We start from the raw sequence: 27,858 nt of genomic DNA, 5'->3' as shown, positions 1-27,858 counted from the left end.
TTCTACTGATACTAGTAGAGAAAAAAGAATGAGGATTGTGATTCCTTTGCCTAGTTTCTCTCAATCAACCTCAGGAACTTAAATTAAAAATAATACCCAAAACTTGAACCACCATCATTTTCTCTGAAGTTGGCGTGTCCTTACCTCCCCCTGCTGGCTGATGATCGGGACTGCATACTGAAGTTTCACATCACAGAAGAGACACTCCAAGAACACATTAGCCACACCAATGAGGTTGTGATTCTCTTGGGCTTCGTAGAAAGGATCACCTCGTTTCCCATAGAGTCTCTTTGCCTGAGTGGTAGGACAGGTCAGTGGATAGAATGAAGGAAAAAAAAACAGTGACTGAAATAATATGATTTAAAGCTAGTGTTAAGAATTTTTAAAAAGCATTTATTCAAACCAATTAAAAACGTAAACTCAGAATCACATCACATAAATAGAACAAAAGTAGCACACGAGAGGGCTCGTTAGTTGGAGACTAAGTCCGCCTGGAGGACCTTTCTTTAGTTACTGTCTTGTCTTCCCTGTCACACCCCACCTGCGCCTATTTCATTTCCTCCCTGGGCGTTGCCTTGTTTCCTTCACCGAATCTTCAAATGTCTAAAAAATGAAGTATGCTCTCTCAAGTTATTCACAGTAATCCACCCAGCCACGAGCACAGCGAGGGGAGCGAGCGCATGCTAACGAATATAAAATCCATGCTGACTCCATCCAGCCGGCTTTTCACCGCACTGACACAGCCACACAAGCTGCGTTCCACTCCACTTCACTCGGAGGGCAGTACAAATGCGGCCGGACCAGAATACTCTGGTTACCCTCATTCAGTTCCTATCTGGGTAGAGATCACGTTACGTTACTGATACAACTCAGCACTCCTTTCAAGATCACTTTTGCTTTACTTTTTTAATCTAAATGTCCAAAGCACAACTACAAATATTCCCTGGTGTGCATGTGTTCTGATGATTAAGCCGTTTATACTCTCTGCTTTTAAATGACCAAATCTCCTTTACATTTTATCTCTTTTACCTCTGGGACTTTTTCCTTCCATTCTTGGTAAAGGTCTCTCATATCGATTAGTTTATTCTCCAGCTTCTCAATGGTCCAAACTTGGGTGCCCTTTCCTTTCCTCTTTACTTGAATAGCTGGCTCACTCACTATTGCTCCTCTCTGCAGAATGAAGAAAAACAAAAACAAAAATGAAACAAACCTTGTTATAACTTTTTGGGTTGTTAAGGCACTTCATGTTATCGTAAAAGAAGTTATAACAATAATATATATAAAAGAAAATGAAATTCTACCACCTACAGAATATTTTGGTTTATTTTCCACCTTTTATGTATACTCAGGCAACACACATAATTTTTATCACAAGTAGAACTGAACAAAAACATAAATTTCCTATCCCAATTCTCTCTCTAGTTTTTATATTACAATTATCTTCTAGTGTTCACTGTTCTGTATAAACATTATTTTTATAGGTAACATAGCAATCCTTACATGGATAGTATTCATTTGACTAATTATTATTACTATTCATTTGACTAATAATTCTGCTGTTCTATATCATGGCTTTTTCAAATTGTTTTCACATTTTATAAAGGAAATTTTATGTCCTTATACAAAAAAGCACGTAAAACTTTAAGGTCACTTCTGTGACTATGGACTTAGGACACATGTCTCCAAGGTGAAATGACTAAAACCCAACAAGACTGACTGAGATACTCCCTCACACATCTTGGGAGGGAAAAATGAATGGAATAAAAACCATTGTTTTGCAAAGTTTCTCCTTAAAGAAAACATTCTTCAAGACAAAATGAGGAGAAATGTCCAAATTAAAAAAGAAATGATGGGAAACATCCAAATGGTTCCGGAATGTTCTTCTGTGTATGTAAAGGCAGTTAGCCCACCAGTCTTCCTGTCTTCCTTTCTTGTAGAATTCACTCTTAAGATGATACTACAGCAAAACATATACCTATTCCCCATTTCAGAAGGGGGCATTTATATGAAAGAGAAAAGCAGGTGGGATTACTTACATATATGTCTATACTTAAAGAAAACACCTAAATGCTTTAAGCCACTCGAATTCTTCCCTTCCGATGATAACATATCTAAGGGCACATATCCAGGAGAAGGTCTACAGAGGAAGTTTTGAGAAGAACGAACACCCTGGTTCACTTCAGGATCTCTCCGGGATCGTACCTTGGATGTCCGGTTTCAGCCGTCTTACAGGGGTCATTAATGCACACCTTGCCCCCGTCCTCACCTTTCTATTAGCACTGAGGTTCGCAGCAGGGATCTGCAGAGTCACCTGGTAGTCGGTGAGCTTGCTCATTTCCTCAGCTAAGAAGTTTGCCTCCCTCACCAAGGTATTGGCTTTGACTAGCTGCTCGCGCAGTTTTGCCAGGCTCTGACGGAAGAGTTCGTCCCTGTGGTGTAGCAGAAGGGGAAGTGAGACCAGCGAAAAGGAAAGCAAACTAACTGCAATGCAGTTTCTAAGTGAGTCGTATTATTACCAAGTGTTGGAAATGGCCTTCGGGCAATATTTCTCAATTGGTTTTTGCCACCAAATTCCCTCCTATCCCTCCTCCTTCCCACCAGAGTCATGTGGGCTATCTGCTGGCAACCACTGATGAGCAGCAAGTATGTGAACTGACGTCGAGTAAAATCCATTGTAAAAATTATATAACATTTGAAGACTAGTAGATTTTGATATGGCGATGCAAAAATAGAACCAAACCAAACCAAACCCAATAAAGGACCCTTTATGGAAAAGACATGATTGTGACCTCTGTGTGCTCTCGGGTCGGGGAAGGGAGGTGGGCGGTGAAAAACGCCTACAGTCAGAAAGAAGCAAGTGTTTCACATGGTTTATTCAGCTGGTAAAAGGCCAGAAGTGGGCACTTCTATGGCAGCAGGAATTCTTTCTTCAGCTCTACACAGCAGCGCTTCTGATAAAAGCTTCTCTGACAACCCGACCGGGTCAAAACCCGAGCATGTGTTCTCCCAGCCCCAGACTTTTTTGCTCCAGTAGCACTTACAGTTACAATTTTTCACTTATCTGTACAGTGATTTGACTAAAGTCTGTCTCCCCTAAGAGGCTGTAAGCACCCCTAGGGTAGGGATCCTGTCCTTTCTGTTTGTCATTACACTTAATTCCTGGCCAAGTGCATGGCCCATTGAAAGGTATTAAAAAACACCACTGAATGAAAGAAAGAGTACATCTGGATTCCACTTCTGAACCTGGGCTCAAAGGCAACCCAGTTTAGCAGACTGCGCTATGCCTTGTACGGCTCTTCTTTTCTACCATTTACCCACCTCCTGCCCTCACTTCAGAGGGAAATGATAAGCCTGGAACATCCAAATCTGTACTCTTTCCTTCTCACCTTAGAAATGACAACAGGAGGCCCACTGCAAAGATGTTAATATAAAATGACCTAAAATGTAGGTCATTGATACTGTCTTGCTGGCTTTTCTAAATTAAATTCCCTTTCCCGCCCCCCGATTACTTAGGTTTGACTACTTTCAGCCAGCCCGGTCTTTTCTCTTTTCTACAATATGCAGAAAAAAGCCTTGTTGATTCTTCCTTTGAAACATCTCCTAAATCTCTCTCCTTCTGTTTTGTTCATGACCCCAGTTTATGTTCCTCACACTTGCCCCAAGTTCTCACAGCATCCAGGCTCCCCCTCCTCCACTACAAGACAGTTCTTATAAAGCCCTGCCTTTCATGGGCAGCTCCTCGGCTCAAAACCTTCTCCTCTTCCACAGGATAAATCCCAAATGTGCAAGTCTCTAGGCCTCCTGTGCACCCTGAAAGTTTTGGACTTAAATCTCCCTATTCCTCTGCAAATCACCTTCTAGACTCAACTAAACTTCTCATGTAACCCCCCAAATACACCTTACTCTTCTCCATTGCTTCTCATTGGTTTACGACAACCCACCTATCCACAATGCCATCCCACCTTCTGACTATCCTAAACCACACCCTTCAAACCCTTCCTTGTCCAGGAAATCTCTGCAGAAGACTCAGCTTGATGGGATCTTGTCCTCCATTGAACAACCACAGCACTTACTGTGCCCTCTGCCCAACTGGCCATCACATTCTTATCATCCAATGATTTCACACCATCGACACTCACTAAGCGCCCATCATGTGACAGCATTGTTCTAAGCACTGGGGATATTTCAATGAACGAACCTCATTTTTCAGTGGAGGAAATAAACAAATAATTATATAATTGTACTACTTCCTATTGTTGAATGAAACTGTTTTTTAAATTCGCTATTATGGTTGGATTTTCACATATTTACACCTTACTCTAAATTATAAGTATAAACAAAGAATGAACTACATCTTTAACTTTCTTTGTAATTCTCACCGGCTCTTAAATATACTTGATTCTCAAACCCTCAACATTTACTTAGATGTGAATCCTTCAATATTTTGCAAGCCATCAATATCTGTTTAGATAAAAGTCCTCCCAGCTTCTTAATGACCATCTTTAATGGCATCTTAATTTTACCCAGCAAAACCTGGTGAAATCAATGCTGTAACCATTTTTTTAAAATGTTATCTACTCTCTTTCTTTTTAAGAATTTGAGCCTCAAGGAGCATCAGTGTGGTAATCAGTGCTTAGAGTAAAGCCACCAGCTCACAGTAAATATGGAAGAGGCAGCTCTTCAGAAAAAGCATCATCTGATAACCTTTGTCTGTTTTACCTAGGCACAATAAAATATGAAAAAATAATACAAGTATGATAAGTATTCATATTCAGTATTCAGACATGTGAGCCAGCAGCTCCTTGGGAAAGTGTAATCGACCCTTCTCTCTTGATTTAGAACAGTCAAGTGCATTACTATGGCGATCCCTTTAACGCAAGGTAGGGTCCCCATTTCTCCTCGCAGGGGTCATCTTCCCTGGATGTGGCTCAAGTTAAGCGTCTCATTCTAGAGGGAGATGCAGTGTCGTTGCAAGAGTGAGAGGAGGTCCCCTGAAGTCAGACTGTCCTAGCTTTGATCCCACTGGCCCCACGTACTAGCTCCACAGCTGGGCATGTCATTTAACCTCTCTGCCTCAGTTTCCTCATGTGTGAAATGGGGGGCAAAAATGATAAAATACAGTAGCAAATGTGAAGATTAGGTGAATACATGTGAAGCACTTAGTCACTGGTGCATAGCTGCTTTTATTACTATTAACTACTATTACAAAACAGGAGTTATTAATGGGTCTCTGGACAGACCTGGCTTTTACAAATTCTGGGCTTTTCATTTACTAGATGGGTGACTGAGTCAAGAGTATTTCCACTGACTTCCCATCTACAATATAGAGGTAACAGTGCTGTTGGGAGTGTTAAATAAAATTAGCACCATGCCTAGGTGTGGTGAGAATACAGCAGAAGTTAGCAATAATTTACTGTTCTTATTAGTATTATCACTACCATTTATTCTACCACTACCTCAGTTCTGATGTTTTAAAGTCATAATTTTTAAAAATTTGTATAAATGAGACTTCTTAACACTGAAGTATTGAAATAGAATCTAAAATAAGGAATAAAAAATAAGGAGAAAGGCTTTTATGTTAAAAGATTATTCAAACTATCTCCATTTTAATATCTTAACAGTCTAATAAGCCTTCAAACGTGGTACCATTTTTACTGAAGGGTAAAGAAGGGGGCCATGTCTTTAACAACTAACTGTAAACATACCAAGGTTGGATAACATCCTTGAAAAGAAAAGCCAGTTGCTAACAATCCAGAAATGGGATTAAGATTTCCATCTGTGCTAGGTTTATCCCCCTTTGGCATGTCTTACAACTCTCCCTCCAAGCCCCACAGCTCCAGAGCCTGGCCTCTGGGTCCAGCGGGTCCATCCTCACCTCTCTTCTGCCCACTGCGTCACCTTCTGCTGAGCGGTCTGGCTGCTGCAGGCCAGGCGGTCCGGGCCGCTGCTCCGGGGCTGCCTCTCAGGAGACAGTTGCTGGCGGAGCTGCTCCAGCTCCCGCTCATACATGAGCCGCTGCTCCTCAAGTGCACTCCGCTTTTCTTCCAGGTATTGTTTCTCCAGGACCTGAACCACGTTTTGAACTGGGTCTGGTGAGCCAAGAGACAAGGCAAGGTCTCTTCAGTGGTGGCTAAGACAGGCAGCCAGCCTGTGCTGCTTCATCAAGAGCCACCTCCTCCCTCCCCCAGAACCTGGCCTTTTGATGTGCTTTCTAGCAGAGGCCTGAGCAGCCCTGTGGGAAATCCTTTCAGCTATCTTTTCACTAACGTTTTAGCTAAATTCCATATATCTAAATATGTTATTTTCTTAAATTTGATGAGCTTATCCTAATGATAAATATACCATAAGCAGAGTGTAGAGAAGGGGATGGGACCCGATGCACTGAGAAGAAAAACGTCATGAAATCTAGGATGATGTCAAAGACCCAGCCATACAAGATTTGATTTTTATGGTGGCGAATTTCTAGGCCCATTTAGCATTCAGTTTTGACAAATGGTTTATATTTCTGATTTTAACCACAAACCATACCACTCCTGAATTTCTGTAATGTGAGAGGAACAAAACTTACAGGTCATTGTATATATTTGAAAAGACTGAGTACAGCGTCTGACAATTTTTCAGGTGCTGAAAACTAAGAGGATAATTCACTTGCAAAAACAAATGGCTCTTTTTGTGATTCTTGCTGTTGCAGATCTAGAGATCACCAATATGTATATGGGTGAACAGGCATAAAAATACCAACAGGTCATGCTCAGAAGGGCCGTACTGTGACTAGCGGTGGTTGGAATGCAGGTGAGACTTGATCCTGAAGAGGTAACTGGCAGAGGGAGAACATTCACTTGGTGAGGACTGATGAACTCAAAGCCGTGGAGAAAGATTAAGGCGCTGGCCATGTGTACACAGGAGAATGTTACTGACAGTAGTGAGCAGACTGTAGAGAAACAGTATGTTAGACTGCCTGGAAAGTCACCACCACACAAACATCTCCTCTAGGAAGAGGTGGCCTGGATGTGTTCATACTCTCAGCCTAGCCTGGGACTTAATTTCCTCCTTGTATATGGACACACTTGCCGGCTACTCAGAGCTATTTGTGTTCTATTTCCACACACTGACTGTCAGTTTAATTTCCAGGATGACAGTGGGAAATTAAGATTGAGCATAACACCTGATGATAGCTACTGACAGACTTTTCCAGAAGGCCCTTGTCAATTCATGAAGTAAGTGTGCAAGTTGTGCCAATCTCTATATGAGCAGTAAGAGAAAAAGAGAGCATATCAACTTTAAAAAATAAGGTTAAATCATACAAAACAAAAAGTAGAAAGCAATGAAAATATCACGATATGCACAGCATCAGTGAGGTTTTTAAATAAAAACAACCACCACAATGACAATAATAATTTTATTAGCAGACAGACCATGGGTGGACAAGACATTTGCTATAGAGTAAAAATCTATGTACCCCAAAGAATGACAACTTCTGACATAGCCCCAAAATTTCTGGGAAAAAAAAAAGAACAACATGGTGAATTTTTTTTTGAGGGACTCTGAAGGACTTTTAAATGCAAGGGCTAGAGAACGAAAACTCCCTCAGAAATTTTTAAAAATGTTTCTCAGACAGTACACATTTTTGCTCTACTCAGACTTCAGGTTTAAAAAGTAAAAAATAAGGTCCTCATCATCCATTTATATTTACACAGATCCTTATTTTCAAGAGCCTTAGCTCAGTGTTTATGAGTTAAGGGAGAAGCCTTTTCTAGAGAGAGAAGACTGGAAAACATACCACTTCATACAAGTATATGCTAGGGTTTTTGCTAAAAGACCCTAACTATGATACTTAACCCTCATTTCCACTTGTCAGTCAGTGGTGTGCAGAAACACACGGGATCCTAAGTCTCTGAAGTGGAGGGGATTTCACCACAGGGCTCCACACCATGCAGAGGCAGTGTGACTGAGGCTGCTTAACTGCTTCAGCAGTGGCCATGACCGACAACCCCTACTACTCCCCAGGCTTTGTCAGTGGCCACAAATCAACGAGCAGCTATGAAAGAGCCACCCAAAGCAACGGCCCCTGCACCCGCCCCACTACAGCCTGGCAAGCCCTGCCCCGGGACTCTGCCCTGGTAGGGGTACAGGGGCTGAGAGTTTCTGTTTTTGTTTTTAATTCTAATCCTAACACAAGTCTGAAAACAACTTTCTCTTGTACATATTTGATAACATTTTCTTTTCAAATTTACCAGTTTCAAGCCTTTATCACTACCTATATTTTTAAAAATAGATCACTCTAATCAGCAAGTCAATCTGACTCTATAATAAGGCCTAGGACAGAAGCCAAAGATTATTTGGCTTATTTTCAAGTGACCAATCAACTATCAAGACATTGTCCACAGTTTTAATTTCTCCCTATCACTTTCCTTCTTTTGAATGGGCTGTTTTAAAAGTCAGTGAGTCTGGCGCCTAAGGCCAAGATACCAAGGGGGTGGTATTTTAGGAAGAGAAAAAAGGACCACATTTACTTTGGGCAGAGCACTTCTCTTCTTCATTAGTTCATTGTTTACCTGGTATGCAACTATGAAATGAGCTCAAATTTACTTGTCTGTCCCAAGAATGGAAAAGAGAGAGTGGTGGTGATGGTGGTGGTGGTTGGAGGGCATTTATGTGATAAAGAGAGTTAGAATTCATTCATACCAAGAGGCCCAAGGCACCAAATTGAAGGGAAGTAGATCTCTTTGGAGACAAAAGAACCTTTTAATCCCAGATGGAATAAGTGGGCTGTATGATTGTTCTTTACTTTAGAGCTACCATTGACTCTGTGAAATAGATGAGTGTCTGATTCCTAATTTTGACTCCTAGGGGAGAAGGCATTAGTGTCTACAGCTACCAGGTGGCTTGCTTTTACTCTTAATTCAAATGAATTGAGTTTTCGATCATTATTTACTCTAGAGACTGAAAACACATTATTCTAGTCTGTTACTGGGATAATGCAGGTAAATGCATATACAGAAAGATGTTCTGACTGCTGTGCTTTCAACAGTAATAAAGCCATTAGCAGCAGCAGCAGCAGCAATGATACCGGCAACACTTTTGTGCTGTTGGATGCAGAGGGAAAAGAACAGCTACCAGATTTTAACCATGGGGAAGGTAGTGGAGGTGGGACATGAGAGGCAGGGATCTTAATTAAAAAGGGAACATTTCTCAATCAAGGATACAGAGCACCACTGGCAGAAAAGGTCAGCTTGTTCCCAATTACGTTAGATTTTGCCAAAGCATGGAGCACAAGCATCAGTCAGCAGCACTGCTAAAACCCGGTCAAGCTCCCTCATGCTAATGCCAATCAGTTAAAACCTTTATCCCACTGTTTGTGGAGGAGCTTCGTCTGAAACCACAGGAGAGGGAAGAGAATCTTCAAATAGGACCACCAAGGGGACGACCACCATGCAGACAGGCTTATTACTGGGAAGCCACCTAGCAGCAGAGGGGAATTGTAAGAACAGAGTCCAGCCGCCAGCATTTCCATACTTGCATCAGAACATGTCTATGTGCCCCACAGGGAAGCTTATTTACCAATGAACTTGGGTAAGCAATCGCGAGGGGAGAGAAAAACATTACTTTTAAATAGATAAAATCAACACTGGAGAGCCAGGCCAGATCTGGAATACAAATGAATAACTCATGTTAATACCATGAATCAGGCTGCTAATGACTAATTGGTCTGGTCAAGAGGATTGAAGGAATTAACAAAAGTTTGCTAAATACTCACTAGTTATTCAGGGGGTTACTATGTATATGATAAAAAGGTAGCAACTGGATTAAATTAGAAATCTGTGATATGGGATGATACATGATTCAATTGATAGTAGGAGACAGCAGAGTTAGGGGATAGAGACCTCTAGAATTCTGTAACCTCATTGAAAGCAATAAGTTCTCTTCAAATGGGAGTTCTTCCAGCTGGAGTTTGGAGCCCACACCCTCCTGTAACACCCCACGTCCCTCCAGGCTTCGAAAAAATCATTCACAGGAGGCTTGTTGAACAGGCACGTTGTTAAATGATGTGTTAATGTGATCCTGATGCCTGAACATCAACTTGAAATGTCTTGGGATTCTGCCACCCTGCTGAGCAAGTAGCAGAGTGGACTGAAGTTTGATTTCTAGCTGTGGTCCATCCTGTGCTTCAGTGTCCAAAGCTCCAATAGCTAATTTAATCCGTAATCTTAATGTTTAAAACGAGAAATCACCAAACTTTTTTCATAAAGTTACTTTTCCCCTCCTTTTTTGTTATTACACTACACTTGTTTCTCAATCTGACCTTTTCTTCAAACTTCATCTTTATAATTAAAAAGAGGGGTCCTTGAGGCTAAAAATCCATAAATAGAGATAAATCAAAATCTTTATTTTTGCAACAGAACCCCTAATTTGATGTGCCAGAGATCTGACCAACAACTCACTACCCATGCTCAAATTCTTCCCGGATAGGCTTATTCAAGGAGTAGAGTAAGTAAATTTCAAGGGAAGAGCTCAACTATGAAAACCAAAATACTCTTTAAGCAACCTGCCAGATAGAGGCTGCCCTTCTAGACAGCCCAGGTAGAGCTCTCAGGGTTCCTGGACACCCTCCCTCATTCAAGTCAGGGATCCTCAGGTACCTGAAGAACAGATGAATGGGAAAGTAAGGCTGGACAACATCCAGAAACCAACTTGCTGATGTGCTCCTGAATGTAGCCCTCAACCATATCCCTGTAAAATAGTTCTAGTCGTAGAAACGCAGTCTTGTGCCTGGTAACGGGAGAACTTTCCTGTCCAGCATCTAGATACCAGGTACAAAGTGCGGTGATTAGAAGACTGGGAGGTGGGAAAGGAAGAAGCAGATTTATAAAAACAAGCAAGAAAAAAATTTTGGTGTGTATTTTATTGAACTCACATAAGAGTGTAAGCACAGAAGAAGAAAGTAGGTAAAGGACTTCCTTCTAAACATAGATAGGAAGAACTTTAATACAATCATTGAAAACCTTCTGGAAAGAGGGATCTAGAAATAATACTTTAAGGAGAATCTCTTCCTTAAGGATCTGAGACAAGCTGGAGTGTAGGTCAAGCAAAGAACCCATGAAAGCTTTTATTTTAGCTATCATTTTTTAAAAAGATTTATTTATTTATTTTTAAAGAAAGGGGAAGGGAGGGAGAGAAACATCGAAATGTGAGAGACACATCAATCAGTTGCCTCTTGCATGCCCCCAAACAGGGACCTGGCCCACAACCAAGGCGTGTTCCCTGACCAGGAATTGAACTGGCAACCATTTGGTGTATAGGTCGGTGCTCAATCCACTGAGCCACACAAGCCAGCACTCGTTTTTAAGTCAGTCTCTTTGGGGTATAATTTCCAATTGCGTTTATAGTAAAATGTTGTGACTTTTATCTCTCCCATAGAGTCTATTTGAAATCTCTGGATTAATATCTCCTGGTGATTTTCATGCTCTGAAGGACTGAGAAATGATGGGCTCTACAGGGGGAAATCTGGGAAGGAATTCCATCACAGTCACTCAGCACTCTAGGACCACGGAAATGTTAAGACAACTGGCCTGAGAATGCGGGGTCCCAAAAGCTTCCACTTACTTCCTGGTTACACCTAAGAGAGCTGACCAGGTTCTGGAATACTTTCACTAGCCCCTCACTTTTGGCCTTTTTAAGGAATTAGCAATGTGATGTGTCTACATTTCAGAATGGCACAATCACTTCCTTCATACCTATCCCTCATTGAATGTGGTGAGATCAGGAACTGCCCAAGACACAGAAATCTGAAGTGAGGGCCTTACCATTACTGTTCAGTGTTTTCATGATAACCTCCATCTGTGCAAATTCATAGTTGTAGTCTGGTTCCGAAGAAGCTTCACTGGCTGCATCCAGGTCATGCTCTGGTGGGCCTGATTCTTTTTCAAAGTCTTTCAACCAATCTCGCCGTTTCCTCTTAGGTAAATTAATTCTGTGGGGTTTTTCACCATTAGAGAAAATCAGCTTGTTTTACACTCGGATAAAAAATGTATATGAAAATATTTGTGAATACAAAGATGGTACCTGAAAAAGTGGTTATTTCCCCACAGGATTCTATCACCATGCCACAGCTGGGTGGCACTGCACACGAGGGTGCCATTCACACAGGACCTGAAGGAGCACCAGGGAAAAGGTCAGCTGAATGGTAAAGAGCACAAAACCCAGCCCCAGGAACTAAAGAGATAACTGGGGGGACTTTCTCTTAATAGATGTATTCTATTAATACCTGAAGAAGGAATAGGAGAATTAGAACCATTTTTAAAACACATAATCTAAGCCAGGGGTCCCCAACTTCCAGGCCACGGACTGGCAGCAATCCGTGGCCTGTTGGGAACCAGGCTGCACAGCAGGAGGTGAGCTTGAGTGTAATGTGCTCAAATCATCCCAAAACCACCCCCACCCCCGTGGAAAAATTGTCTTCCATGAAACCAGCCCCTGGTACCAAAACGGTTGGAGACCGCCCATAAGCACTGGTAACCCAGGGCTGCAAATGCCCCTGAGGGGGGACAACCTGATGTGGTATGCAACCTGTAGCAGACAGACAGCACCACCTATGGAATACTTCTGTAAAAATTCGAGCGGAATCTAATCAAGCTTCTATATGTGAATACCAATTTAGGAAATACAGGGGACAGAGGGAGAGGCTAAATGATGCCATGGGATGCAATGAGCGAAATGCTGCCAACAGGAAACCCTAGGACCAACAACCAGACATCTTCAACAGACAATGCAAGAAAAAAGGGATTGGGGGAGAGGGTGGAGGAACCCATAGACTAAAAGAGATTTACGTGATATAACAGCTAATGACAAAGGTTGACTCTTATTTGGATCTTGATTTCAAAAAACAACGGAAAAACAACATTTATGAGGTAACTGGGGAAATCTGAACACTGAATACATAATGATTAGTAAGAAATTATTGATAATTATTTTAGGTGTGATGGTATTAAAGTTATGTTTAAGAATATTCATCTTTTAAAAGATGTAAGCTGAGATATTTATGGATGCCGAGTTATAATGTCTGGCATTTGATTTAAAATAACCCAGGGAAGAGGAGGAGGAGATGTGGAAAGCATGTAAATAAAACATAATTGTTTATGAGGTACTTGTGTTGAAGCTGGATTCTGGATATGTGGGGGTTCATTATAGCATTTTTTCCACTTTTATATCTTTTCCCACAATAAAAATGAAGAAAACATTAAAAAAATACCATGCTTAAATCCCACATAGCAACCAAACACACTGTAAAGCAAAACTAACAACTGGGGGCGGGGGAGACAATTCCGACAGTCTTTGTTGTTGCGCTGTGAATAATGTGCACTGTGTCTCTGGGCCTGGGTTGGCCCATGCATCTCTGACCGGTCTGAAACAAACCTTGAAGAAGCAACTTAGCCCAGGCATTTGTAGGTGATCTTTCAACAGTGCAGCGTTTCTTACATTGCAACTTTACTACAGCTTACCAGCTATCAAGAGGCCATGAAGTCAGTCGCCTGAATAACTCACTGTAAAAGCTTTCTGATTAGATCTCAGTGACTGATCCTCTGACGCAGTTAAAGCACAGTCACTGATATTTTTTAGGGGGAAAGGAAAAGTCCTCCAGAATATTTAGTGCTGAAAATTTTGGTCTTTTTATAAATGTTTCCTTTAATTAAAAAAAGAGATTTTGTTGGTATAGTAAAACAAACAAACAAAAAATAAGGGGGATAATTAATTAATTAAAATTTAATTTACTAAAGAACTATCAGGAGAAGTTTAATGGAGAAAAGTAATGAGTATTATTTTGAGTTTTAATTTTTCAGTAAGTTACTTTTCTCATATAATATCATTTTCTGGCTCCTAATATTTATAGGACTCTAAAGCAGAGTTATGGAGTAGAACTCACATATGGAAATAATCACTCCTTCGTAGAAACACTTCAAATCAAGTAGCTAAGTTTTTATTTATAAGAGTACTCTGGAAATATTCTCTTGAATCTTTGTAATCTGTCATACATAAACATGATAAAACTGTGGTTGTGTATCTTTACACTAACATGTTCTCTTCATTCTTGCCATTGAAAATGACTCTCATCATTGTAACTCAAGCTTCAAAAGCTTGTGTCCCATCTACTTGGCACTAGGAACTAATTTAGGCATCTGCAAACTGGAACATAAGATAGAATATATAGGTATGTCTATACATGTACAGATATGTATACACATACGTGTACACGTTTCTGCCAAAGGATAATGAAAAGGGCTTTTTGAAAGTTTTATGGAATACATTTCTACTTAAAAAACAAATATTCACTAGTCACTTTCTAAGGAAAATATTTGCCCATTGTTTACTGAGGCATCTAAAAGGCTCTTCAGAAATTCTAGAAATAGCAGTATGACCAATAATAGACATGTGTCCCTCTGTGTCCTTCATTATTTTTAATACAGAATTATAATTTTAAAAGTTCAGTTCCTCACGCTCCCTAGCCATACTTCAATGCTCCAGAGCACCATCTCACTAGTGGCCTCCTAAGTGTCTTAGCAGTTATGGAACCTTCCTGTTTTCTCAGAATGTTCTCCTGGGCAGTGTCACTCCAGAGCGACACTGAAAGCAGCTCCAGAGTACGTGAGAGAGGAATACAGTAGGCTTTGCCTCTCTTACTTATTGCTAAATTATGAGATAATTTCTGTCTTTAGAGGAGGATCCTGTTCAGGGACACATACAGACACATGCATGCCCACATGTGCATGCCCCTCAACACACATATGAACATATCACTCTGTCATTTATAGTATGCTCTGAATGAAAAAGAAAAAGTTAAGGAAGCTGTCCGGTTCAGTAGTGTATCTAAACCAAGAAATTAGCATAAAAAGTAATTCTGGTTGGACACATGCTTGGGATGCTTGGAACAAGCAAATATAAAACCTCTGCAGGAATTTATGTGCCCTCACCCAGGCCACGAGACGCCCACAGATAAACTGCTGAAGATGAGTGCATCTAAGAAACCACAAGCTGTTTAGGAAGCCAGCTTATCAGCAGATCCAACAAACAGACTGAGGCCCCAACAACTTCAAAGAACATAATTCCCAAATAAAGACAATAAAATACGTGACAATAAAATTATTAATGGCATACAATGGAGTAAAAACAAGACTACCAGTAGAGAACATATCTAAACATGGGCCTCCTGAACTTCTACAAATGAAGAACAGAGACGTTAAAATTAAGAACTCAATAGAATGGTTAAGACATTACTACAGAGAGAATCAGTAGACTTGAGGATAGATACGAAGCCACAATGTCTAGCCATAGTTCTTAACCCTATGTCCCTCTCTTACTATGTCCTCAACCCCATTTCCATCTTCGGAACCAAGACTCTTGACTCACTTCCTCACCTACCTTTCTCTCTTCTTTGCATTTTTCCTTCCATACCCAGAACTATATGGTACCTAAACACCCCAAGGTTGCTGGTGTCTTCCTAATTGCTAAATGCAAAAGAATCTTTTTAGCTTCTATTCTGACCTCTCTTTCCTTAAAATCTTCTCTTCCCTTAGCTTCCATGACTATGTCCTCCTGTTACCTCTACTGACTCCCTGGCTCCCTTGTCTCAGCCTCCTTCCTGGACTATCCTCAGACCACCCCAAAAACATTGGTTTAATTCTCACACTACACACTCTCAATCCACTTGCAAGAGAGGCAACACTGCTAATGCCCAACTCTCTATCTTTAGTGTAGCTTTACAGCCCAAGGACACTTCGAAGCATCCCAAACTGAACTCCTTACCACTGAGACCTACCGTCCTCGAAACTGGTTCCTTCTCTTGTATTCCTTGTTTGGTTTGGCATCATGGCTGTTCATCTAGTCTCCCAAGATAAGAACCTGTCATCATTGCTGACTTCCTATTTTTCTTCACTAATTGAGTCCCATTCTGTCCCCAAGCAGATCACTACAATTTTCTGACTTTCAAATAATTTTCAAATACATTTTGCTCTTCTCCTCCACTGCCACTTGCTATGTTCCCATTACAATATAATAAACATCCACTTCCAGTCCTACAAATATCCCACACTTCCTCAGTGAGCAGATTTGTAGGCAATAAAGATCACGTGCAGAAAGCACTTATCTTCCTGTATAGTAACTGTTGTTCTATACATTCCCCTCCACCAGGCATTCCCGGCACAGAGCATGGAGCAAAGTATCCTGAATGAATGAACTGCTACCCTGGGGTTCCAGGAAAGCAGGAGATTGGGCAGGGTAGGGAAAAAAGAAGAGTAGGATGAAAATACATAGATCTGAAATTAAAATTGGGTATGAAAAAGGTTGCTGATTAAAATCATTTTTAGACATAGTGTTAGAAGAGAATATGATCAAAACATCATGTTGCACACTGTAAATATATATATATTTATTTATTAATTATATTTCAAAAAAGAAGTATAAAGAAATTCAAAGCTTCTAAGGCAAAAGACTTATGCGTTCTGAAGAGAAACCAGAGTATGGAGAAATCCAAAGCTTCTAACAGAGAAGGATATAGTATAAGGCTAAGGACTATTTGAACTTGGAATATGTAAAAATTATGGAATAGTATCATTTCACCATTAAATATTTTAATAATAATAATATCACTATAATACAAGATTTATAAACTTTCATGTATCAGGTATGCTATTATTTTAAGTCTCAGTTATTCATTACTTAGAAATTTATATCGCCAATATTAACAGAAAATTTGAAATGAGTATGTTTTCCTCATAAAAATGAGTGTTCTGAATTACAATATTTGTGTGTTAATGAGTATCATTATAGAACTTTATTAAATAGTATACCTGATTATTAAATAATTTAAAACATCATTTAGCAGAACTAAAAAATAAACACATTATTCTTTCAATTCTCAAGTTTTTACATATTACAGCCTCATTTAGTAATTTTTCAAAACAACGGAGTTATCTGATTAACTGCTTTTTACACAATGCATTACACTGAGTAACAACTAATTTCATTCAATATTTATTATGTGTCAGGCACTGAGCCAAGTGACATACATATTTTGTCTACCGTTAGCTTCACTTAACCACAGGAGGAAACTGAAGTTTAGATAAAGTGCCCATCAAAGCAGAACCAGCCTACCCCAAAGCAGGTGTTTGAAATGCTGCTATCCAGCTCTCTGTAACAGGAAAGCAATCCTTGTAGCCTTAACTTTGATATAACTGAAGCAAAAAGATAGGAAGGGCAGTCTCCTCCTTTGGAAAATGAGGCGTACGAGCCATGGTAAGTAGCCATCTACTCTTCTTACCTTGCGTTTTCTTTCGGAGTAAGAGTAACATCGCCATCGGAGGCGATATCGATTTCACAGTGCTCAGGCTGGATGCCTATACCAAAGAGCTGGATGTCCTGAGAGGTGTCTGCACCCACCCTCGTGTGGTCCTAGAACAGAGTATTAAAGAAAGTAAAAACCCTTACTTACAAGTTACTTACAAATTTATCGCAATCAATTTCAACACTGCAACAGCAAATGCATGACAATAATAAGTGAATCAGACAGGAAATGCAAGATGTCTGGGGCACTATAAGTCAAAAGCTTACCTTAATACATTAAATTTTTTAAAATGTTAAAACAGGTTGGTGGGGGGTAACCCTAATAATCAACAGTGATCAGATACTGCTTAAAAATACAAGGAAATCAGACTTGACAGAATACCTTGGGTACCAATTTTAACTTGACAGCTTACTATTTATGTGACCACAGGCAAGTCATTTCACTCTCTGAGCCTCAAGTTCTTTTGTCTTCAAAACCAAGATGATAATATCAGTTTGATTTATTTAACAGGATTCTTTTAAGGCCCACCTGAGTTAACAGCAAAAGTGCCTTGAAAACAATTATATAAATACAAGAACCACTAAAAATGTTTCATGGAAAGTTATACTTTAAAATACGTAACTTTTAAAGATTTTATTTTTATTTATTTTTAGACAGAGGGGAAGGGAGGGAGAAAGAGGAGAGAAACATCAATGTGTGGTCACCTCTCACATACCCTCTACTGGGGACCTGGCCTGCAATCAAGGCATGTGCCCTGACTGGGAATCGAACTGCGACCCTTTGGTTCACAGGCTGGTGCTCAATCCACTGAGCCACACCAGCCAGGGCTAAAATACATAACTTTTAAAATGTTAAAAATAGCTGAGTGTCTAACACTAGTATTACATAGAAGAGTGAAGCTTCTTGGTTATATGATGTTCAGATTAACGTGATGTTAAGGACCTCAAACCTCACACGTATGTGGACTGTGACTCCTGGTGATTCAATCCACTGCTCATCTCCTTTGCTTTTTCTTTTGCTCTAAAAGTCATTTAAACATTGTGGTAACAATACTTTCCATTCCACTGAGAAAGCATAAGGCCTGGCCTTTCAAAATGAGATTTCAGAAACAATTGCTTTCCCCTTAATCATTCCTGAATGAACAGATCTTAAGTGTTAGGGGACTTTCAACAAATCAGGTGCTATTTTTATTATACAATGTCTCTGGAAAAAGTAGAATGAAAAGGAGGCTAGAAAGCTCCTTGCTTCAATTCTAGCTTATTCTCTATTGCATTTTGTATATTCTCTCAATCTTTAAGAAGGTGCCTATCTAACCTTTCACAAGGGGGTAATTTCTCTTTATTTAGAGATTTATGGGTTTAGACTATTTGTACAAGCTGCCTCCAAGTCCCTAGCTCCCCAATCCTTCACCGTTACTTAAATATCCAATATATACAACATCTTTTTATATACTACCATATCAGAAGTTGTGTGTGTATGATGAAAAATGGCCTCAGGGTCAGCTGAGTGCCCTATGTCAGGGTGCCCTATTTCAAACAGATGTCTTATTTTCCCCCTAACAAAATACGTCAGCATTTCTAAAAACATGGTCTGAAAACCTGTGGGGGTCTCTGAGAACCATTCAAGAAGCTCTTGAAGTCAAAACTAATAAAAAAACTAAGATGTTAGTTGCCTTTACACTCTCATTTTGTCACAAGTATACAGTGTTTTCCAGAGGCTCCATGACGTGTGAAGTTTAACGGACTGTATATTTGTACAAGTTTGTATTTTTTTTTAAAGATTTTATTTATTTACTTTTAGAGGGGAAGGGAGGGAGAGAAACTTTGATGCATGAGAGACACATCGATCGGCTGCCTCTCACACGCCCCCAACTGGGGACCTGGGCCACAACCCAGGCATGTGCCCTGACTGGGAATTAAAACGGTAACCCTTTGGTGAGCAGGCCAGCACTCAATCCACTGAGCCACATCAGCCAAGGCCAAGTTTATATTTTTAAATGGCCTCAGGTTTAGTACCTAATATAGTAAATGTAGATAGATGTAATTCAGATACACGTAAGTTCTTTGGAATCCTTAATACTTTTTTAAAGAGTGTAAATGGGTTGTGAAAGTTTGAGATCGGAGGCAATAAGCTATCCAACATGTTTGGTGGCATACCCTGAGGCCAAAGTGCCAAGTTCGAAAGGTCACATCCCATCTCCACACTAAATGGGTGATTATGGGCCAAAAAGTTACTTTCTGAGGATGTATGTCTAGAAGAGATAGTTACAGAAGAGCCCTAGCTATCTACTGTACCACAAGAGTTTGTTTTAGCCTTATATTCATCCTGAGATTGCCTTCGAATTACTCAGAACCATAACTGAGACTCTCTAAAGCTTCTCAGGATTTTTGTGATTGAACCTAAATATTGTCAAAATTCTTGTCGCCACAGCCAGGGATCAACATGACACCCTCAGTTGTCCACTTGTGCACCTCTGATGCTCATGGTCACAGGAAATCAGCCCCAACTGCACAGCCTCAGGATAATACAAAATAGCTGGTTTTCCTTCTCAATAGTGACCCAACTGTACTATGAATCCTCTTACTTTTAACAGGGTTAAGCTGGATATGAAAAGCAAAATCATGGGGACAGATACCCAGATTCAACTGTGAATTGTACATGAACGAATCAGGATTGCAACTACGTGTTTATATACGCTCTTACCTTTAAATAATAAACCAGAAGTTCATTGAGAGCAGGGTCTGCATTCAGGTTGACTAAGTAGCACTTGTCATCCCCCACCTTGATACCAGATGTCTCCAGGGAAATCCCCATACTTTCAAGTTGTCGTTGTCTCTCCTGCGCACAAAGCAGACAAAAGCAGGGAACTCTATTTGTTGTTCTATTCACCAGAGGTATCCATGGAAAGTGTAAGTCACTGTTTCTGGGGACAATGCCAATGAAATTACACATTCCACTGAGTTCAACCAAGTTTATTTACAGCCTAAAGTGTGTGACATCTTTGGTCAGTGTTCTGGGGGCACCAAGAGTGAGTCAGATACCACCTTGCCCTAAAGGAGCTTAACATCTAGTAGAGGAGGAAGACTACGTACGTCACTGGAGAGAAAAGAGGAGAGTTCTGTGCCACTGTTGAGGAACGACATGCTGTGGCCTTCACAGGAGGGGGATTGTGATGGGTTAAGAGACCAGAAAGGCTTTGGGAAGAGTAAACACTTAAGGTGGTTCCTGAAGCATAAGAAGAATTTCAACAGGAAGAAATGGGGGAGTGCAAGATAAAGGCAGAGTATTCCATGCGAAGGGCACAGGAAAGCCGAGTAAAGACTCTGGGCACACTGGAGGATTTCAGGTGCCAAGAACTCCTACTAAATGTGGGAAAGTAGTGGGAGACAGGTCTGGAAAGCAGGTTGGGTCCTTATTGCAGAAGGCCTTGAACTCATTCATTCATTCACTACCTCATGACTAGGTACTGATCTAGGGCTGAGAATTCGACATCAAACAAAACAAGGCCCCTGTCTTTCATGAAAACTTACATTCTAGTGGAAGGAGATAGACTATAAAAAAACAGATGAGTAAATATATATAATTTCCAATGGAGTTAAGTGCTAAGGAAAAACAGAAAACAATGTAAGTGGGTAGGAAGTTAGGGGTGTGTGTGTCCAGCCAACAGCTGGACTAGGTCCCAGTTATTGCTTTCAAGCTACTTGTTTAGGGTAGTCTAGTATTTCCAAATGGTCAGTGAACTTAAAATGTTTATGAAAAGCATAGTGTAGAGATTTATAAGACACATAATCACACATTTGTGCAGAATTGGTCCTTGCTTTATATTTTATCTCAAGGTAAGTTCAGACAGCATTTTCTAACATGCCCAAAGAATCAAATACATTGGAAAAGCTATGGTGTTGTGCATGTTACAAATTCTCTGTCAATCAGGTTGCCATGTGCTGTGCCAAGTGACCTAAAATCACAACAGGTTTTTGTTTAAATGTGATAAACAGGAAATATTAAAATATTTCCTATACCATGCCTGCTTAAATTCAGTGCTATCCAACACTGCTGGCAGATATAGAGAACACACTGTAGTTGATAAAGACACAAAGCCAGTGTCTCAATTGGTCTCTGAGGTCTAGTTCATCAGAAGGGAGTTAGTTCTCAGAAGACTTGCTGAGGATGACAAGTGACTGACGATACGGAAAAGATAGGAAATGAAAAAGAATCACAACATTTTAGGCCTACATTATCGAGCTACCTGTGCAATTTCTTCTGTTTTCCTCAGCTTCTCTTCCCAAGTCACTGTTAGCTCCTTTATCAGCTTTTCAGACTCTTCAAGCTTCTCTTTCAGTTCGGGGGCCTTCATAGCCTTTAAAATGAAACCAGAGCTATCTGATTTTCTAATTTTTTCCACCATGTAACAAGACAATCACTTATTGTACTTCTTAAGCAATTATCAATAGTCTGTTGGAAGCAATTAATTCACACAGTCAGTGTGGGATTTAGACCTTTATTAATCAAGTGAAATGTAAGAAGCAAAATGACCGCTACTATTTAAAGGAGAAAAAGAAATACTAGTGCCCTGAATTAAATTGATACAAATCATTACAAAGTAATTTTACCCATCATACTTAAATTTCACATTTAAAGACTTAAAAGATGCTAAAGTTCCCCTTCAAAATAGAAAGTAAGAAAAAAGTGTACTTAAGTAGGTTTCTTTTTCAGTAAGACAGAGATCAAGGCACGTTGCAAATAAAGGCATTCCGGTTATAGTAACCTACCAGGAAAGGTGAAAATTCTTCTCACTTATTTTAAAATTTAAATTGGGGCCCCTCCGACTACTTTTCTTATGATGGAATGAACTTAGTATATTTATTATTCACCTGGATGCAGGACATCTGGTTAAAAGAGGAGTAATTTCTCTTTGAGTTTGTTTAGTGAGAATAACTGAGGTAATATGCAGCTTGTAAATTTCGGGAAGCCTTTAATTTGCAACGATGTGCTTTGACACCCCATGATAACATGAGTATAACCCTATGAACAGGAAGGATGACAGAGCTTGGACAAGAACTGAAACGGCGAAGATCTGGAGGCCAGCTGGGCATGCCTGAGTCTCACGGTATGAATAGAGCCTGAAAGTGACATGCAGGGCTGGGGACACATGTGAACATTCTAGGAGAACCTGCTGTGGCTCGTCTCTCCTGTGGCCAGGTATTGTTCTACCCACCTGGCCTAGATCATATGGTCACAGTGAAAATGCAGATTCAGAGACAAGAGAAAAGAAGTAGATCATCTACCTTCAAACAAATTCCAGAAGCATTACACTTTTCTCCCAGGATCAGGACTCTCTTCAAAGGGTATCAGCATTTTGATTTTTCAGGTATTTGCTACCCTTTTTGGCATCAATAAAAAAAATTATGCTTGATGCACTGACTGATGATATAACCACGACAATAAAAACGGCAACATTTATTGAGCACTTATGATGCGCAAGGCATTGTGCTAAGCGCCTTCCAGATTCAGTGTTGTACTAGGGGTTAGGGATGAAAGAATTTAACAAAACATAGCTTCTTGAACTATAGGAGCTCACACCCTGAAAGAAGAGAAAGACATGTAAACAAAGAATTATAATATAACTGCCAGGACCACCAATTAATGGAGTATTCAAATCTCTGGCTTCACTCCTTTCTGTTTATTTCCTGTTGATAACTTTTGTGATTAGATAAACCAATAGATAAAAAGTATTTAAACAGTGCCTGGTACACAAGTGCTCAATAAAATAACAACTATTATGTTTTTTCCACTTCCAACCCTCAGAAGAAGGTGATGCGCAGGAATGTGAACTCAGAAGCCTGAGGTACACACCCACGTCCTGCCATGTGGAAACGTGACTTAACCTAAGGAACTTGGGCTATACCTCAGTCACATCACCTATTTCCAATGGGACAGTGTCTCTCCTGGTAAGTCCCCTAAAGCAACAGCTATTTGGAGGAGGATGTGATTGCTAAAGTCTAGGTAAAGCCAAGGAAAGATGGCAACAATACAAAATTGTTGATTTTGTTTCCTATCAGGAGCTGATATAAAGAAAGGTAATAAAACATTTCTGAATTATTCCTAACATTTAATTATCCTTGATCATGTTATCTTCCAGGATTTAAGGAGGAGATGACACACAATTCTTCTCTGAAAACTGCAGAGCCCTTTGGGAATACAGTCTACAGTGTTAGTAAAAACATCGCAATTGCTTCTTTGGCTTTCAGGTGGAAGAGATCTATGCTCTCAAGGACCAACTGATTTAATGCGGCAAACAATGAGGCAGTAGCAGCAACTCTCTCTAATTGTCTGCTTCCTCTATATCCTAGGACAGAAGATTTTAATTATGTTGTCTTCACAATGCTTAGCACATAGCAGATGCCAATCAACACTGCATTGTTGACCCACGTGGAGATGACCTAGGATTGCAAGCAAGCAGGTCCTTACCGCTCAGATATAACAAGTCAGGAAACTTCGAATACAGGCAGCACCAGGCTGAATTTTTATTTTTAAATTTATTTTAAAGTTATAGTTGACTGAGAATATTATACAAGTTTCAGGTGTACAACACAGCGATTAGACATGTATATCCCTTACACAGTGATCACTGCAGTAAGACTAGTACCCACCTGTCATCACACAGTCATTACAGTATTTCTGACAATATTCCCGATCCTGCACATTACCTCAGCCTGCGAGAGTTGCTCCCTCAGTTTCTCGACTTCCTCCCGCAGTTCCCGGATGACTTTTGCGTTGGGATCCTCGTTCACAATGGCATGGTTGACGATCCTTTTGGCTCGATCTGCATACCGTAATGTGGACAGCGTCTCTTCATAGTTGTCTGCTGCTGGGCTAATGGTGGCTATCATAGAGGTCTGGCTGTTGCCTCCCAAGTTGTCCTGCAAAATATTTCAAACAGCATCTTAGGAAACGAGGCCCATTTCATGGACAACAGGTATGATGAAAGCAGTAAACATGCATGTGTGATATTCTCTGTGAAGAAAATGCTATTGGAAATGTGTTTGTATTTCACAAATAATTTTATGACAAGATGAAATGTGGTCTCTCTATATCACAACAATGAATAATGTCCATCAACAGCATCATAATGAGATAAAAGGCAACAGAAATGAGTTTTCATTCTGTGTTCCCAGGAATTGGGATAATTGTACAACATTGTCAGGTGTTCTATTTTTAGTTAGCTGTGCACACACCTTTCAGCTGTCACCTCTGACACAATCAACTTTTAGTTGGAAAAGAGCACTGGAATGCTGAGTTACCTTAAGAAGCCAAGTGAGGACTGAGTCTCGATAAGGCACAAATTTGTTTTTACCCTTGCCAGCTGCCTGGTCAGCCAGTGACGATATAACCAACCCCAAGGTTGTCAGTGATCTGCCAAGAGAATGATTTTAAAATTAGTTCTATGGAATGTTTATTTTGTTTTCAATAATCCTTCTAGGTAATAAGTATAAAATATACAGAACAAAGCCCTAAAGTTGATATGATAAAGTCTACATTAATTTGTTGAGAAACTGAGAATAAGAAATACAAAACATAACTTCATTAATTTAAAAGAATAAATTTAGAATTCCTGTAAGAATCTATTCTGAGGGTAAAGGGGAGAGGAATAGGGGAATGGTGGACATCTGTAATAGTGTCAACAATAAAAATACATATATATTTTAAAAAAGAATCTACTTGGGTTCATCACAGGACCTGAGAAACATTCATTTCAGAACCTGGAAACATACATTTAAGAGATCACAGTGGAAAACTTTACTCCAGATATTATTCTTCAAGTCTCAATCATTTACTCTTTGGATCTAATTTGGGCCATGCTGGGCTCTGGTTTTGTGTCTCAGAATAACCATGTAACCTGCAGAGTCCCCATCCACTACCCATTGTAAGGTATATACTGTTCATCTGTTTAAACCTGGCAAGTTTATTTCATGGAGAGTTATTACAGTTTACAAAAACAAAGAACTACCCAAGGAGAGGACAGCATATGGTTATCCTTCCAATCTCTGCTTCTCAAAGTAGCAGCACCGGCATCACCTGAGGGCTGGTTAGAAACATAGTCTCTGAAGCTCCCCAGCCTATTGACTCAGGGCCAGTTAAAGGTGTCTGCAGGTGATACATATGCACATTAAAATTTAAGAAGGCCTGCTTGAAGGACACCCAAAATGATAAATACATTTAGTTGTCTAGGCCTATGATTCTCAAAATGTGATGCTGGGACCAGCAGCATCAGCATCAATGGGGACCTTGTCAGAAACGCATCCTCAGGCCCCTCCCCAGACCTCCTGAATCAGAAGCAGGGGTGTGCAACCATTTGGTGTCTCTGCGCCACATTGGAAGAAGAGTTGTCTTGGGCCACATGCTAAATACATTGTGACATGTAATCACACACACACAAAAAAATCTCATAATGTTTTAAGTAAGTTTACGATTTTGTGTTGAACCACATTCACACCCATAGTGGGCTGCATGCAGCCCACAGGCCGCGTTTGGACACTCCTGGAGTGGAACTCAGTCAATCTGCTCTTCAAAGAGCCCTTCAAGTGATTCTGATGTAGCCTTGAGTTTGAGTACCACGGATTTAGGCTGCTGAGCTCTCCCTGTTGATTAACGCATCTTCTCTGCTCCTGCAGAAAAGAGTGCCTAGAAACAACAGATAGGTGGTACCGAGGGATGAGGGACATGCTCTCTGTGTCACAATTATGTTCCAATTGCTCTTCTAAAAGGAATTCAACTGGACCCCATGTTAGCAGCCAGAAAAGAGCAGTCTCAGATCTCACAGGATTGCAAGGAAGGTTACATGAAATCACAAAGAGAAAAGGCTTTCAAAACAGTTTTAAAAATCAAATGTTACTACTTATAAAAACAAGGCAGGGCACAAATCTGCAAGTGACCAGAGGCTGGCAAGTGAAAGCTAGATAGCTTTCTTTAGAATGTCAACAACAGGTTTGAAATTGAGTTGAAAGGAAAGAAAGCCTATTTCCCACAAAACATAATTCCCCAATGGTGACTGACTGAAGAGTCATTGAAATGCAAAGTAAATTCAAGAGGCAGATAATGAACAAGAATTTTAATAACTTACAGCCATTACCACAAAGTGATATAAATATATACATCATGACCGACAGATTTAAAAGTTAAAGTCCAACCTAAGAGAAATGAAAACTATGTCCACACAAAAACCTGCACACGAAATCTTCAGAGCAGCATACTCACAATAACCCAAACGGGGAAACCACCCCAACGCCCATCAGATGATGAAGGGGTGAATAAAATGTGGCATGCCCATACAATGGGATATTATTGGCTATAAAAGGAATGAAATTCTGATACATGCTGCAACATGAATGAGCCTGGAAAAATTATGCTATGTGAAAGAAGCCAAACACAAGAGGCCACTGTCCTGGGATGAAGAGTCCCTCCCCTCCCAAATTCATACCCACTAGGACCTCAGAATATGACCTTATTTGGAAATAGGGTCCTTATGATGAAAATAATTAGGGAAGGTTCTAAACTAATGATTGGTGTCCTTATAAGACGGCCATGTGAAGCCCTGGCCAGTGTGGCTCAGTTGGTTGGGTGTCCTCCTGCAGACCGAAGGGCCGCGGGTTCAATTCCTCAGGGCACATGCGTAGGTCGCGGGTTCAGTCTCTGTTGGGGCACATGCCAATTGATGTTTCTCTCCTTCCCTTCCCCTCTCTCTAAAATCAACAAGCATGTTCTCAGGTGGGGATTCAAATTAAAAAAAAAAAAAAAGAAGCCATGTGAAGACACAACACAGATGGTAGTGATTCGTCCACAAGCCAAGAAATGCCAGCAGCCACTAGAAGCTAGGAAACGGTCACAAAATACATTTTCCCACTGAGCCCCCAGAAGGAAGAAACCCTTGATTTTGGACATCTGGTTTCTAGAATGTCCAAAAATAAACTCTGCAACCCAATTTGTGGTATCTGTTATAAAAACACTAAGAAATAATACAGCCACATATTAACTAATTCCAGTTATATGAAATATTCAGAATAGGCAAATCTATAGAGACAGAGGTAGTGGTTGCTTAGGGCTGGTGATGGGGCCAAAGGGGAACGACTTGGACATGAGGTTTCTTTTGGGGGCAATGAAATTGTTTTAAAATTAGATTGTGGTGATGGCTGTACAACTTTGAATATAATAAAGCTATTGAATTGTACACTTTAAAATGGCAAACTATGTGGTATGTGAAGTATTTTTCAATGCAGCTTTAAAAAAATTTTTAATTATAGAAAAATTCAGCAATTTCAGTCATCCTCCCAAAGCTAACAACTTTAAGAAAACTGCACGTGATGTGTAAGACACAGAGGAAAGTAAGCATTTGATATAAGGCAAAAACACATTTCTGCTTCAATATTGAATATAGGGCATTTTTCAGTTTTGCAACTATTGCAATAAAATTTTTTGGCTGAAAACAATTCTCTGAGCTATCCCAGATTTTTAATACTCCAATGCGG

The 27,858-nt window shown here is 40.1% G+C and overlaps 1 protein-coding gene across 1 annotated transcript in view; it reads right to left on the bottom strand.

The window, feature by feature from the left end:
- The window catches only part of KIF13A (kinesin family member 13A), a 203,432-nt gene that overhangs the window by 35,800 nt on the left and 139,774 nt on the right, over positions 1-27,858 (bottom strand). The window contains exons 10-20 of the mRNA XM_053920223.1: positions 24,637-24,748; positions 24,043-24,255; positions 21,582-21,692; positions 20,039-20,173; positions 17,312-17,442; positions 12,064-12,150; positions 11,805-11,971; positions 5,876-6,089; positions 2,267-2,429; positions 1,030-1,170; positions 145-294 (exon numbers count right to left, since the gene is read on the bottom strand). Coding sequence (XP_053776198.1) covers positions 145-294; positions 1,030-1,170; positions 2,267-2,429; positions 5,876-6,089; positions 11,805-11,971; positions 12,064-12,150; positions 17,312-17,442; positions 20,039-20,173; positions 21,582-21,692; positions 24,043-24,255; positions 24,637-24,748 — 1,624 coding nt within the window. The remainder of the gene's footprint in view (positions 1-144; positions 295-1,029; positions 1,171-2,266; positions 2,430-5,875; positions 6,090-11,804; positions 11,972-12,063; positions 12,151-17,311; positions 17,443-20,038; positions 20,174-21,581; positions 21,693-24,042; positions 24,256-24,636; positions 24,749-27,858) is intronic.

This window comes from Desmodus rotundus, chromosome 3, assembly GCF_022682495.2.
Source record: "Desmodus rotundus isolate HL8 chromosome 3, HLdesRot8A.1, whole genome shotgun sequence".
In the NCBI taxonomy this organism is placed as follows: domain Eukaryota; kingdom Metazoa; phylum Chordata; class Mammalia; order Chiroptera; family Phyllostomidae; genus Desmodus; species Desmodus rotundus.
This window is presented reverse-complemented; position numbering and strand designations above follow the sequence as displayed.